Source organism: Colobus angolensis, unplaced genomic scaffold (assembly GCF_000951035.1).
Source record: "Colobus angolensis palliatus isolate OR3802 unplaced genomic scaffold, Cang.pa_1.0 Scaffold9, whole genome shotgun sequence".
NCBI lineage: Eukaryota > Metazoa > Chordata > Mammalia > Primates > Cercopithecidae > Colobus > Colobus angolensis.
In genome coordinates, this window is record NW_012122931.1 from 2,559,355 (window position 1) to 2,574,452 (window position 15,098).

The following is a 15,098-nucleotide window of genomic DNA, read 5'->3' on the forward strand; positions in this document are numbered from 1 at the left end:
TTTCCTACAACTGGTTCTTGTTATTGCCACTAGTTAACCAAGGACGACTCTTGTCTTGGGTTGACATGAAGGTGAGTTGAAGGTGACAATCATGACCTACCTCCTGCTCTTCTATGCTCCAAGCTATGCAACCCCAGCTCCTCTAAGGAAAGAACATGAGGACTTGGGCAGGTTCCCTTTGATAAAAAGGTAATAAATTTTCAGAAACCTGTCTATAGCCAACAGGACAAAGAGACATTGAATTTTTCCATAAAGCCAGATTTGGCCAAAATGGTTTTGTTTAAATCCCAAACCTTCTCTTTCTTCCACAACCTCTGTGCTATGTATGTTATTTTCAGAGGTGTGTGCTTCACTGTAAACCAGCTACCATTCTACTTTCTGTCTCTAACATTTTGACTACTCTAAGCACCTCTTACAAGTGGAGTCACACCGAATTTTGTCTTTTTGTGACTGACTTATTTCACTTACAATAATGTCTTCAAGTTTCCTCCAGATAGCATATGTCAGAATTTTCTTGCTTAAGCCTGAAGAATATTTCGTTGTATGCCAATATCACACTTTGCTTATTCATCAGTTTATGGACACTTGGGTTGCCCCTGCCTTTTGGCTATTTGGTGAATAATGCTGTTATGAACATGTGTACAAGTATTGAGTCCCTGCTTTCACTTCTTTTGGGTATGCGCCCAGAAGTGGAATCTCTGGATCATTATTTTCCTCTTCTTAATTAATAAGCATCTTGGGGGACAATACTTTGAGATTACCTGAAAAACCTGTTATTTTTCTGACACTTTCACCCACTACTGTTAGCATCCATCGATTTCTATCTGAATCAATTATTCTAATGGTTGTCAAATGACAATGTTCTAATTCCATCACTCTTTCTGCGTTTATGAGTTGGCATTCTACTGGAAAGAAGAAACTTCCCTTCTCCCCCCTTTATTTATGAATATGGACTCATTTTATTGAATGGGCTACGCTCCTTTCCTTTCTACACTATTGCTCTGAGCAATTCTTTTCCCTATGATTCCCCAGAATGCAAGTTTGGAGAAATGCGGGAACTTTCTGTATTTCTTTGTTACCATGAAACAAACTGAGAGTGCAACCTAACTTCCCCAAGTTGAGAAAAATCATTTTCCTGCCCACGCATTAGTTTAGCTCAAGGGGAAACCCTTTTTCGAAAGTGCTTTCTGGGTAGCCCCGCGCGAACTGCATTTCCCAGAGGGCTTCGGAGTTACGTCATCAGCGAGCGCGGCTTTTTGCTGGCAAAGCCGGCTTTGGAGAGCTGCTGTGGCGGCGGCAACATGGCGGACGTGATAAATGTCAGTGTGAACCTGGAGGCCTTTTCCCAGGCCATTAGTGCCATCCAGGCACTGCGCTCCAGCGTGAGCAGGGTGTTCGACTGCCTGAAGGATGGGATGCGGAACAAGGAGACGCTGGAGGGCCGGGAGAAGGCCTTCATTGCGCACTTCCAGGACAACTTACATTCGGTCAACCGGGACCTCAAGTAGGTACCGGCTGCAGGGGCCGGGGTCGGGGACCGGTCCCGCTCCGACCCTGTCCCTACGTCGCTCGAGTCTTCCCAGGCAGGGGCTGTTCTCCATTTCCCTTGATCCCCGTTCTTTCTCTTCGTGCTCTCCAAGCCTCTGCCTGCCTCTCAGGGACACCTTATCACCATGCCCGCTTTCTCGTCTCGCTTCTCCTGGCCTCCTGGTCCTGTTTGTCTCCAGCCATCCTCGACCTCTTCTGTGGCAGTTCCATTCCTGACAAGGAGGCATGCTCTTCCTATGAAGTTCCGCTTCTCTGAGCTTGGCAGGTTTCTCACCTGTAGGCCCTCTGTGCCCCATCACGTCTGATCCGAATGTAGTGATAGTACAGACAGGACCTGATCAGTCCGCTCCAAACCCAAGTGCACCCGATCTGATTAGCCCCAGTTCCCTGGCCCTGAACTTGGACTTCATCAGTTCCACCACCACCACCCACCGGCAACCACGACGAAACAGACCAGGCCTTGAGCTATCTTCCCCCTTTCCCCTACCCTCTCCCAAACCACCTGATCAGTTTCCTCACTCCCACTCTCACTGCTCCTGTTCAGTTCCTTCCGCAGTAGAGACCTAATTTTCAGTCTCCTAACCAGTTTACTTACTTATGCTTAACGCCCCTGCTTCTTAATTTGTAGTCTTTTAGGGTTAAGGATTCCACTTTTCCTAGTCTTTCTTACAAAGCACCTTCTTCACTTATACTTTACAAGTGTTGTAGGAATTAAATGAGAGGATGTTTGCAAAGGGCCTGGCACATAGTCGGCACTTCTTGATTGCTTAGGTCCTGAACTTGCCTTCTCTTTTATAAGAGAGTCAGTCCTTCCCAGGAAAGTTAGAATTTCAGGATTTTTGCCTTTTACTTCTCAGAACTGACCTGAGTAGGGGAAAGCATTTGGTGAGCTAGTCATCCTTTGATTTCTGGACTGGTTGGATTTTTGTTTTTTCAACTTGGTCTCCTTAGTAACCAGATGGAAAGAGGAGGTAGGATGGAGGAGGAGGTGGAGGAGGTGGCCAAATGATGGGTGCCTTTTTGTTTTCCCCCAAGTAGTTGCCATAAATCACACACCCCTCCTCAACGCCCACATCCGCTTGCTGTTCTCTGGCACAGCGCCGAGCACCAGTTAATACTTTCCCTGCTTTGGGGGATGCACTGGCTATTCTTTCCTACCTTCTATTTTCTTTCCATTTTCTCTCCGAGTTACTTTCCTTTGTAATGTTCAGGATATTATAACCCTTCACCATTTTAAATAGAAACTTTAAGAGTGCTGACATTATCCCTTTGCCGTCTTAAATCTTTGTACAGTAGTGCCAAGAAGAAGGTGGCTGATGATTCCAAAATGAATGTGGCATAAGAAGCTGTTCCTAGAGAGTCTTTTGTTGGCAGTTTGGGACTGGCCCCTCAGAACGTACTCCTGGAATGTGCTCTTGTTGGCTCGCTTTCCCAAGCTTCTCGAGGGTTTTCCTGCTAGACTGAAGTGTGTTTGACACAGCCCCCTCGGTGGTGTCTTCCCATTCCATTTGTTTATTTTGTCTCTTCTTTGTTTTGTTAAGTTTTGCCATCTGTGAAGCATCACGTACAAATCTATCCCTATGTGAATGATAAATAATCATTTATTCAGGTACTTGCTGTTCTGCCAAGTGTAATGATCTGCACGTGGGTCTGAAAACGCTTAGTGAGAGGCCGTGTTATGCCACATTTCAAAATTCCAGAAAGTCTCGTCCCCACTGCAGAGATGAATTTGAGCTGTTCAATTCTGATTGTGGGAGTCTTATTGATTCTTGTGCCCTTATGTTTTTTTCCTCCTTTGGAATGGCACCAGGAAGCTCTGTTTTAAAGTCAGATAAACTCTCATTTAGGGTTTTGTTTGTTTGTTTTTTTGTTTTTGTTTTTTTTAAGTGCCCCAAATATTTTTTAACCTTTCAAAAACTGTTTCTTCTTAAGGGACTTCTGATGGATGGTTTGAAGAGCAGTCTTTGATCCTGGGGGTTGGCTTTACCTTGGAGTGTAAGTGGGCTTAGGTTTATTTGCCTTATCTCTTTGCTTTTCAGTGAGCTGGAACGTCTGAGCAATCTGGTAGGCAAGCCATCTGAGAACCATCCTCTTCATAACAGTGGGCTGTTAAGCCTGGATCCTGTGCAGGACAAAACTCCTCTCTATAGTCAACTCCTTCAAGCATATAAATGGTCAAACAAGGTAAGGGAGATGTAATAAATAGAGCTAATATATGGAAAGCCAAGTTTTCTTATATTCCATAAATGCAGAAAGCAAGAGTAAGTTTTTATTGCTTGTTATGTTCTTGATTCAGCATGGGGTTATAGAGTTGGAAGTTGTAGAATTTTTCTGTAATCTATTTTGTAGTCCTTTGAAGTCTTTGGGGATTCATGATGCTTAGGTGATTACATATTAAAAATTCTAACTCAGGTGTATTTAACCTGGAGACCGGGTATAGGGAGCAACTCTCATGAACCCCTTAAAATTATATGCAGCATGTTGTGGTATGTGCATGTGTATCTGGGGAAGGCTTCCTAGCTTTCATCAGGTTCACAGAGGAATCTGTGTCCCCCAGGAGGTGTCTAAATGTTTAGCTGCGAACATTATGTTCTTGACTTGTCTTGTCCTCTGTCACAGATGGATGAGCATGACTATAATACTGTTTGTTAGATGACTCTCTAATTACTTAGATGCCACCTAAGGGAGATTTTTCTTAACATGCTCTGTAGAGTTTGATATTCATGATTTCTTTCAGCAGGCAGGCCTGTGGCAGAGACCCTACGACAGCTTTAAGTGGAAAACTAAACTGTAGTTGAAAAATAACAGAAACAGTTAGGCTCATGAATCTGGAAACAGTTCGTTTGTTAATGAACAAGTTCCTTTTGTTTGGGTGCTATGTGTTGTGGCGTGCATGTGTGTACGGGCTTTTTATATTGATAGGGAACTAGAATATATATATACTTTAGGAATGATTTTGGAAGCTTTTTTATTATACTGTGCTGCCTCTTTGAATAATTGTTAGAATTGTTAGTTGTTTAACTGTATGCAGGGTTGTGCCCCCTCCAGTAATCCATTGGCATTTTCCTCTTTTCAGTGGTTTTTTTCTCCTTAGGTCTTGGATAAGAGATAAACCTTGAGAGTTTTCCTGGTGTGCAGAATTTTTTCTTTGAATTTCTCTTTGAGGGTGTTTTAGTATTCTTTGGTTTGAAGGGGAACCCTGGGAGCTGCATTTGTGATTTAGGAAGGTGATTTATCATGGGTTACTAAAGAAAGAACTTGAACCTCGAATGCTTACATGTAGCCTGTAAGGCCTTTCCCCAAAACTCTGGGCTGCCAGTGACAGAAACCCAACTGGGTCTAGATTTAGCCAAAAAAAAAAAAAAAAAAAGGCATGGGGGGACTTCACTGGTTCAAGGAACTAAAATGTTCAGGGAGTTACTTGTCTGTGACTGAGCTCAGGAGGATCAGGGTGCGTGGGTGGTGTGGCAGGAGCGTCACTCGCCTGCCCTCTCTAGAGACTGCTTTCCTTTCTTGGGCTGATGCTCTCCAAGGGGTAAAAAACATGGCTCAGCAGTTGTGGGTATACATAGTTCTTATACCTGGTGACCTCCCAGTGTCCATGTCAGGCTCTGAAAAAGGATTCTGGCCCAAACTTGATAGGTGCCCTCTGAGATGGTTCATTGCATCCATCGGTGGGATCCTCAGCTCAGAGCACCTGAAACACAGGAAATGGGGCTCCTTGGAGTTGGGAGAGAGGGAGTTCCCAGAAGGGATGGATGCAGGGCAGATAAAGAAATCACAGATGTCTGTTGCAGTTTTTCTAGGCCAGACGTGGGACTGTTCCAGCTCTACACAGATAGGTGTTTGGAAAAGGAAGCCATGTTGATGTATCCTGTGGGTAAAGTTCTCGAAATAGGGTACAGTGAGAAGGACTGTTCAGTGGTGGGAAGATTCAGGCTGATCTCAAAACCATGAGTGAGTGGGACACTTCATGGAAATGACTAGTCTTACGTTGAAGTGATGACACTGAATTTTTGAATGAAGGTAGTTTAATCACTGAATTGTTCCGCTATTAGAAGTTTCTACTTCGGCCGGGCACGGTGGCTCACGCCTGTAATCCCAGCACTTTGGGAGGCCAAGGCGGGCAGATCATGAGGTCAGGAGATCAAGACCACGGTGAAACCCTGTCTCTACTAAAAATATAAAAAAAATTAGCCGGGCATAGTGGTGGGTGCCTGTAGTCCCAGCTACTCGGGAGGCTGAGGCAGGAGAATGGCGTGAATTGGAAGGCGGAGCTTGCTGTGAGCCGAGATCACAGCACTGCACTCCAGCCTGGGTGACAGAGCGAGACTCCGTCTCAAAAAAAAAAAAGAAGTTCCTACTTCAACCTCTACCCTTGCCCCACAGTGGAAAATAGGTTGTATTAAGGAAAAGAAATGTTATGTATTATGTATGTGGAACTTCTTGTGCTGGAAATGCTACAGGTTAAAAATATCTGTATGCATTTATCCCAGATTATAAATCTCCTATGAGCAATGTGAGGGGGTGTCGAGGCTGCAGCCATGTCCTCGGCCTGCTGAGGTTCGGCTCCTGGAAAGGAGCTATGTTCTTTCACCAGCACGAGAGAACAGTTAAGAGACTCAGCCCCTTATTTTAGAGGTGAGCAAACTGAGGCCCAGTGAACTGACCTATTTACAGCTCCCCAAGCTAGACCAGAATTTGGGTTTCCTGACCTGATTCAATATTCTTTCCTCAAAACTTGATGTTTTAGTCCAGTTTTGCTTAAGGTTTTCAACTGTAGAAAACATTTTTTTTCCCCGTTTACTTGCATCCTGGAAACAATTCACATTATATTTTATTCATGAATCTGTATGTATTTTTCTAATTTTTAGTGATTTATCAAAGGGTGGAGATGGCAAATACATGGTACCTGGATTCTTAACCTATTGCTCTTTCTAGGGCAGACATCAGTAATCAACCATTGCCTTCTTCCCTGCTGAGGCTGTGTGTATATTGGCTTAGAATCCTTGCAACTCTCTGTTCTGGCACTAGGCAGTGACTGCCAATTATTCAGAAGAGGGTGGCAAGGAAAACATGTTTTTTATTTCTATTATAGCAGATAACGTCCTGTGCGACTATTACTTGTTTATACCTTACCTTTTTCTACAAGGGATTTAAAATAGATTATAAGAATACACAAAACCCTGAAAGAAAAGTGGGAAAACAAGGATGAGGAAGCCTATATACATTTCTTTAATAAACACAAGAAGTAGCCTCAAGAAATAAGCCAGTACTCTAATTTCCAGCTGGGGACATGGAAGAAGCAAATAATTAATTATATGTGTTTATCTTGCCTTTCCTACAAATGAAAGGAGCTTTTTAATTGCTAAAGCTTTCATCGTTCATCATTTTACCCTCAAAGAGTTTAAACCAGTAAGTGAGTTAATGTGTTAAGTGAAGTTTGGGGTAACTTGCCAATGTCAGCTCTATGCGCTATTGGCTAAGAATTGAAGGACATATGAGAAAGGCTTTGATACCCACCCATTATGAGATGAACTTTCTGTTTTATGTGCTGTTGGCTCTAAAAAAGTCTCGTTCATGCCTAATGACTAATTATTTTCTTTAGGGGATTTTGTAATTTTTGTAAAGTCAGTTGGAATATTAATTACATGGTACTTGGCATAATTGTTAGAATAACACGTTTAAAAATTAATCTCATCTAATGGAATGATGTCAAATTGCTGTGAGCAGCACTTTTCCCATACTGAATTGGGGGAAGAATGCAGCTTTTCACTATTATGCACCTATAGATAATTGTTCTGAGAAGGATGACAAGCTCTCTTGACGAGGGCAAAAAATAATTGGCATCAACGCTGTCCTTGCTGTAAAATAGTCAATGTAGACTTGATAGTGCTTATTATGTTCAGAGATGCGGAGAGTTAACCTGAACTTATTCTGAAGGTCCCCTTTTGAAGGTTTCTGGCATCCTGTCACCAGGCTTTTATTTCTGGCTTTTATTTTTTTTTATTTGTTTATGGCAGGCTACTTGTATATTTGCCTGGAAAAGCAGACTAAGACGTCCGCCTTTCCCTGGCGACATCTGAAGCTGCAAAGACCCCAGAAGTGTCACTTTTTACTGGGCTTGGGAAATGGGCCCAGAGCGAGGTGCTGCTGCTACCTTTTTTTTTTTTTTATGTTTGATTTTTTATTATAGAAAGAGCAGCTTTCTATTCCAAGAATATTCCATTGAAAAGTCTGAAGACATTTCCTCCGTCCTGCCTTCCGGAACCGTTCTTATCAGAATCCAGTTGCTTAATGACTAAGTTATTGCAAAGTTCACTTCTCACATCTATCTCTGAAGGCGCTCTTTTCTGTTTTTGCATCACAGAACTAACAGGGTTGGAATCGTTTTACGTTGCAACGCAGAGCCTTTCCTTTATGGACTCCGTCCTCTTTTAAGGGTAAACTATAAGGCCCAGGGGAGAGACACCATGTCCGTCTTGTTCCTTGCTGGGAGTCCCCAGCACCTAGCGAGGCGCCTGGTACACTGTAATCATTCAGTGAAGATTCGCTGAGTGAATGAAAGAATAAATGAATCGAAGCATTTTCTGTTGAATTTTTAATTTACAACCCTTTTGTGGTTTGCTTGCTTGTATTTTTGATGAAGTACAATGAGGGCATTTCCATTTTCAGCCATTACTGAGAAAGCCAGTTGTGGTGCTTGCAGATGGGAGGAAATTTGGAGATCTTATGATGGAGGCCAGGGCTGGGGGTCATTTGGAAGGCCAGGGTGAGGTCATTGGGTGAACTGATGATAAACTCTTTGAAGGCTGATTGTAGCATTTTTATCCACATCATCTGTCACCTGGTGTGCCCTTCTAATGGGACTTGGTGGAAGTTTTTTGGAGTTGCCTGAGTCAGGCTAATTTGAGCTGCTGCACCTGATGTCAGGTGTTCTGTGGCAGCTGCCATTTTGGCAGCAATGTGAAAACTGTCTGGGAAGAGGAAAGTCAACTCCACCAGCCTCTTAGGGTTATCCTACTTTGTGAGTTACCTATAACCAATTTCTGCTCGTGTTTTCCTTCCCACCAGGCCCACCCCTGATTCATTCTTCTCTCCATATAGCTGCTACATGTTCAGGGAACACAGATTCATTCAGAATGTAATAGGAAAGAAAATGACTTAAATGCCCCTCAAAGTTTAATCATCATGACTTTAGGATTGAGCACCCTTCTGGATTGTCCTTTTATTAGCGAAGGTGTTCTTTCACCTAAATCTAACCTGTGTAGCGCCCCATCACTCAAAATGAATTTGCTAGCATAGTGGGTTGGGCTGTGGTATAGACTGCTCTGGTTAGCCTTGCACCCTACACGCTCCTCCTCCCTCCCCACCTGCAAACCTTGGATACCGTGGGAGCCATTATGAAAAGAACAACCAACCAGAGAAAACAATGAAATTCAGCCAGTCTCCTGGACAGCTAGATATATGGTAGGATTCAGAAGTCAAGAAGGTATATCAAAAATATAAAAACCTAGATGTGAGTTCTGGAGTCAAGACTACCTGAGTTCTGATCCAGCTCTGTGCTTATACTTGAGCTCACAACCCTTGATACAAGGGAAAAAATTCTTTTTGAGTATCAGTTTCCTCATCTGTAGAGTGGGGATAATACTAGTATTTGTGTCATAGGGTTGAAGCGAAGATTGAGATAATGCGCATCAAATGTCTTCGGATAACTCACACATAGTAAGTGCTAAGTAAATGGTGGTTACAATGACCAGGCATAGTGATAGTACACATGTGTGTTCTCATTTATGGAATGCATGGTACTCATGCATATGTACTCGTTTATGGAATGTGTGTTACTTGTATGCACGTGTACTCATGGATTGCGTGTCACTCATATGCCTGTGTACTCATTTATGGGGTGTGTGTTATGCATACTCCTGTGTGCGTGTTCACGGGGTGCGTGTTATGCATACTCATGTGTGCTCATTTATGGGGCGTGCATTACTTCTGGGCCCATGTACTCATGGATTGCGTGTTACTCATATGCCTGTGTACTCATTTATGGGGTGTGTGTTACTCGTATGTGTGTGTGCCTGTCTGTGGGGTGCGTGTTATGCGTGCGTGTGTGTGTGTGCTTGTTGATGGGGTGCATGTATGTGTGTACTCACCATGGGGCGTGTGTTACTCGTATGCATGTGTGCTCGTTCCTGGACACGTGTTACTTGTATGCATATGTGCTCATTCAGGTGCGTGGGTTACTCATGTGCGTGTTCCTTCGTGCAGTGTGGGTTACTTGTATGCGTGTGTACTTGTTCATGGGGCATGGGTTACTCGTCTGCTTGGCGTGCTCGTCCATGAGGTGTGCACTACTCATATGCATGTGTGCTCATGGAGTGTTACTCGTATGCGTTTGTACTTATGGGGTGTGTGTTACTTGTGTGTGTGCTCATTCATGGGGTGTGCATTACTCATATGCGTGTGTACTCGTTTATCGAGTGGTGGTGTTACTCAGTGGTTCAGAGCATAGGCTCCAGAGCCTGACCACTCTGGCTCGCATGCTGTGTTACCTAACAGCCGTGAAGCTCACCTCTCTGTGCTTCAGTGCTGTATTCTCTAAGATGGGAATGATAATTGTACCCACCTCAGAAAGGTGTTATGAGGACTAAATGAGGTGATACAAGTAAAGCACTTAACCTAGTACAGAGTCAGTACTCTCCAGCGGCTGCTATTATTGTCTTAAGACAATGCTGAGGACAGATTCCAGGCAGTGGTGGCCCATTTTCCAGTGGCTTCTGCTCCCTCACCAGGCCTCCCACACCTGACTTTGGTATTCTCCTGAAGTTCTTCACATTGGAGATTCTGTTGGATAATCAGCACCTTTTCCACTGAGACAGCAATTCACACATTAATATGAATTAATGTGTTGGGGGGCAATTCTTTCCTCACAGAACCTGGGGGTGGAGGTAAGGGATTGGGGATTTGGTGGGGGGTGTGGGAATCGAGGGGCGGTAAAGGCAGGGCAAGAGTCCTGGGGACAAACCACAGGAGTAGTGGGAGGACTGTGGAGAGGAGGTGAGAAGGGCGTGTTCGGCCCCAGGCGGACATTTGTGCACACCAAAGGGGACTCTTCTCACCTTGGGACTCAGTGAGACCTAGGAAATCAGATCTGTTTTATCGTCTTCTCACCTGGTGGGAAAGGTCCTGTGGGCCAGTCTGGGATTTTTAGCCTTTTTTTTGAGACAGGGTCTTGCTCTGTTGCCCAGGCTGAAGTACAGTGGCACAGTCATGGTTCACTGCAACTTCAGCCTTATGGGCTCAAGAGATCTTCCTGCGTCAGCCCCCCAAGTAGCAGGGACTACAAGTATGCACACCCACGCCCAGCTAATTTTTAAATTTTTTGTAGAGATGGGGTCTCACTATATTGCCCAGGCTGGTTTCAAATTCCTAGGTTTAAGTCATCCTCCCGCCTTGGCCTCCCAAAGTGCTGGGATTACAGGCGTGAGCCACCATGCTCGGCAAGCTCTGTTTCTTGAGGACGATATCTGAACACAAAGGCTAATTTAGAACATTTGGATTCTCTCCAGGTTGTAAACTGGGTGCTTGTTATCAGCAGAGCTCTGGAGTCAGACTTCACTGGGTCTCAATCCTCATCCCCCTTTTCCCAGCTTTCTCATTTGGAATGAGTTGCAGAATGTGCCTTTGCCTCAGCCTCTTCATCAGTTCAATGTGGATAACAGTAGCTTCCACCTTCCAGGGCTGTTGTGGGGACTAAGGCATTGAGCACATTTGAGGGACCTAGGCCGGTGTCCAGTGTGGCACGCTTGCAGCGACTGTCCTTTATTCTTGCTCATTTTAATATGAACGGTAAAGCTGCGCCTGGCGGTGTGTGGTCAGGAGAACTCTGGACGGAGCATTCTAGAGAGCACTGTTCAGTCTCGGCCGTCCACTGTCCTGCTCTGTGGCCTCATGCCAGTGGCTTTCCCCGCCTGGGTTGCAGCTTCCTTGTCGGTAGGATGAAGGGTTGGGCTGGGTGATCTCTTCAGTCCCTTCCAGCTCTGCCCTGCAGAGGTTCATCGGAGTCATCAGTGCGTTTCTGTGGTCATGGAAACAAAAGTGTAATCCGAGGAATGGAGAGTATTTCCACCTCTTCAGCTCCAGTCCAGTAATGTTTCTGAAGTACACACAGCCTTTGTGTATGCTCCAGAGCATCTCAGAATATCCCCGAGTGCAGAGTGGAGCAGCAGCCCCCAGGGACTTTAGTGGAAAATTACCTTGCAAAGGTTCCGCAGACAGCATTCGCCTCTTGTAACACACCATGGGTAAATGTTACTGAAAATCAAGCCATACCCCTATCATTCGAAAGGGTTTCTATCCCAAGGCTTTGGCCCAATTCCATGTCTTTATGTTCTACTTATTAGTTGTGGTTTCTGAAAATAGTCACTTTATTGTTGCCTGGAATCAGGTTTGTGACTCCCTCATTCTTTTCTGTAAAAGAGCAGGAACTGTCTTTGGAAGGCTCACTGGCCGGCCCCAGGGAGGCTGCAGAGGCTGCTGGACGTGTGTCAGCCTGCCCCCTGGGAGCCCCTGGCCGTGGGGACTCACACTGATTCCCTGCTTGACTCTCTTCTATCAGCCTTTTCTGGGATGATCAGGTTTGTGTGGTCTGTCCAGAGCCTTCTGTAGATTGTAACCAGAGCCTATAAAGGGCATTTTGTCTTCTCTTCCAGGAATGTTAAGTAGAAAGGAAATTGTCTCCTGTCATTTGTCCTTATGCAAAATTGCACATTGGTGGTGGGAAGGAAGCATATCATTACATGTACAGAAGCCTCCCGTTTTCCTGTCTTCTCTCTTCATGGTGGTTTGGGCTGGGAGAAGGCCGCCGGGTTATTAGTGCTTCTCTCCCTTCTCTGGGCCATTTCATCTGTTCTGTGGCTGCACTTGCCAGCCACACACAGTGACATCCAACTCCATCACCAGGCTGGCTCCCTCCCCCGACATCCAGACCCATGTATCAAAGGGCCCCGCTGGACAGCTGCCCTTGGAGACTCACAGGCCTCTCAGACTGAAGCAGTCCAGAACTGAAATCCTCACCCCCACCACCAACCCGCTTCTCGTGGTGGGATGCCTTAGCCAGCCACCTGCCCAGATCCCTGGGTGTCATCCGTCGCTTCTGCCTGTCCCTCACACCCTCTGACAAATCTATTCATTCCCCCTCTTCACAGCCTCTCAGGTCTTTCCTCTCCATCTTGACTGCCGCTGCCTCTCCCCGGGCCTCCATTATTGCTCGGGGCAATGCCGCAGCCTCCCCACTGGTTTCTGGCCTGTAGTCTACCCTTTCTAATCTATTTTCCACTCTGCAGCTCTCGAGGGATCTTTAAAACGTAGAGATCTGATTTTGTCACTCTTCGGTGATTTCCTCCCTCTCTCTTAGGATGAATTCCAGCTCCCTCGCTGGCGCCTGAAGGCTTTCTAGTAATAATACACGGGAGCCCGAGTCCTTTGGCCGGCTTACCTCGCCTCAGTTTCCTCATCTGTAAAATGCCACAAATAGTCCTGCTTCTTACGGTAGCAGTGAGGATGACATGAATATTGCATGCGAGTGTGTGGCCCAAGGGGAGTGTCTGTACATGACCCGTTGACCGTTAGCAGTCCCAGTGCAGGCCTGTTGTCGTGGTCTGTTGTCGTCAACCTGGTCTGTTGTTGTGATCATGGTCTGGCACCAGTTGTTCTTCTAGCTTGTTTCCTCCCTCCCTTCTTGCAGGGGGAAGAAACCCTTTTTATTATGAAAACTTTTTATTATGCAAAATTTCAAATATACACAAAAGTGAGAGAATAATGACCTAGCTTCAACCATGAAGAACATTTTGGGCCGGTCGCAGTGGCTCACGCCTATAATCCCAGCACTTGGGAGGCCAAGGTGGGCGGATCATGAGGTCAGGAGAGCAAGGCCATCCTGGCTAACATGGTGAAACTCCATCTCTACTAAAAAATACAAAAAATTAGCCGGGCGTGGTGGCGGGCACCTGTAGTCCCAGCTACTGGGGAGGCTGAGGCAGAAGAGTGGTGTGAACCTGGGAGGCGGAGCTTGCAGTGAGCTGAGATCGCACCACTGCCCTCCAGCCTGGGTGACAGAGAGCAAGACTCTGTCTCATAAAAATAAAAAATGAAAAAAGAACATTTTGCTAAACTTGTTGCATGTATTTCCCCATCTCTCCCCACGTTTGCTTGCTTTTTTGGTAGGGGGAGGTGAGGACTGGAGTCCATATGTGAAAATGGAACCCAGACATCCTGCATTTCGTCTATGGAGACTTTAGTGCACAGCTTCCTCTCTCCCCACTTTCCCTGCTCTTCTTCTTATTGCCACTTCTAGTCTACAGAATTAATTGCGGTTCCCCAAGGGGCCATCATCTCTTCGTCTTGGGGCCTTAGCACTTGTTCTTCCTCCTCCTTTCTTTCTGTGGAAAACTCTTAGTCATTGAAGTCTCAGCTTAGTTGTTACCACCTCTGGGAAGCCAGGCTTTGAGATGCATCCAAATTAGGTGTTCCCTGTGTTTACCCCATGATTGCCTTTACTTGTCTGTTTTCCCTGCAAGATGAATCAGGCTTCTCCTGTATTAGCACTGAGGCTTTGGGCCAGTTACCCAACACCTGCTGGACTGTGAAACGGGCATGGTGCTGATCTCACAGGGCTGTTCTAAGCATCTAACTGGAAAATGTATGTCAAATTTCTAGTTCAGGGTTGAACACACAGTGGCATTTAATAAATGGTCATTATTGGGATTAATGATTTCTAAGTGTGCAATAAAACAGTATTTGAATGGAGTTAAAATGGAGCCTCTGAATCTCTTTCTCTGTCATTTTTAGATTGTGGTTTCTTTTCCTTCTGCATCTGCCTTCGTTTGCATCACCTTAACTTTTTCAGATTTTGGTTGTGGCTGTTGTCAGGTGCAGGAGCACTGAGAGGCAGGAGGCCTGGGAGTGAGTGCCAGGAGGCTTCCTCTCCAATTCTTTGGCTGCTATGCGCTTTTATTTTTATTTTTATTATTATTTTTTTCATTTTCTTTCTAGCAATAGAAGATTCCCAAACTACGCTCTGTGCTAATCTTAGGGATTCTCTGCACTGGCTCGGGACTTCTGGCCTGTGTGCGGGAGGGGAGCTGGGGCATCTGTTTTGCCTCCTGTTCTCTGCACTTTTCTTTGGCTTCTGGAACTTGCTCTCTGCATTTCCTTTGCTGTAGTCACTTACTTGTTTTGGGAGGTACCAGCTTACCACAGTTTCTTGGGCTTGGTGAGGCTTATTGTTGGGGCCAGTCCCTGCCCAGGGTCTTGGCTCAGCTTCTGCTTTTCCTTGCTGACCTCTCCAGATGAAGAGAACTTCCTAAGACCCTCACATCACACAGGGGATGGTTTGCTCATCTAGTACTTGCTGGGAAGTCAAGAACTTTGTTCTCTTTTTATCACATTGCCAAACTTGTTTCATCCCTGGGATTGGAGGCTGTGTCTGAAGTCTCCTCCAGCCTCATCTGTGGCTGCTCTGCGAGATGCACCACGGGTCAGCTGCA

At 45.4% G+C, this 15,098-nt stretch overlaps 1 protein-coding gene across 4 annotated transcripts in view; it reads left to right on the forward strand.

The window, feature by feature from the left end:
- The first annotated feature begins 1,264 nt into the window (after positions 1 to 1,264).
- MED27 (mediator complex subunit 27) overlaps positions 1,265 to 15,098 on the forward strand; it is a 217,276-nt gene continuing 203,442 nt past the window's right edge. For 2 of the 4 annotated variants that reach the window (XM_011931178.1, XM_011931180.1), the window contains exons 1-2: positions 1,265 to 1,504; positions 3,588 to 3,732. In XM_011931178.1, the coding sequence (XP_011786568.1) occupies positions 1,302 to 1,504; positions 3,588 to 3,732 (348 nt within the window). In that variant the 5' untranslated portion in view covers positions 1,265 to 1,301. Of the gene's footprint in view, positions 1,505 to 3,587; positions 3,733 to 7,744; positions 8,137 to 15,098 lie in introns of those variants that run through there. The other 2 variants (XM_011931181.1, XM_011931179.1) reach the window with 2 other exon arrangements.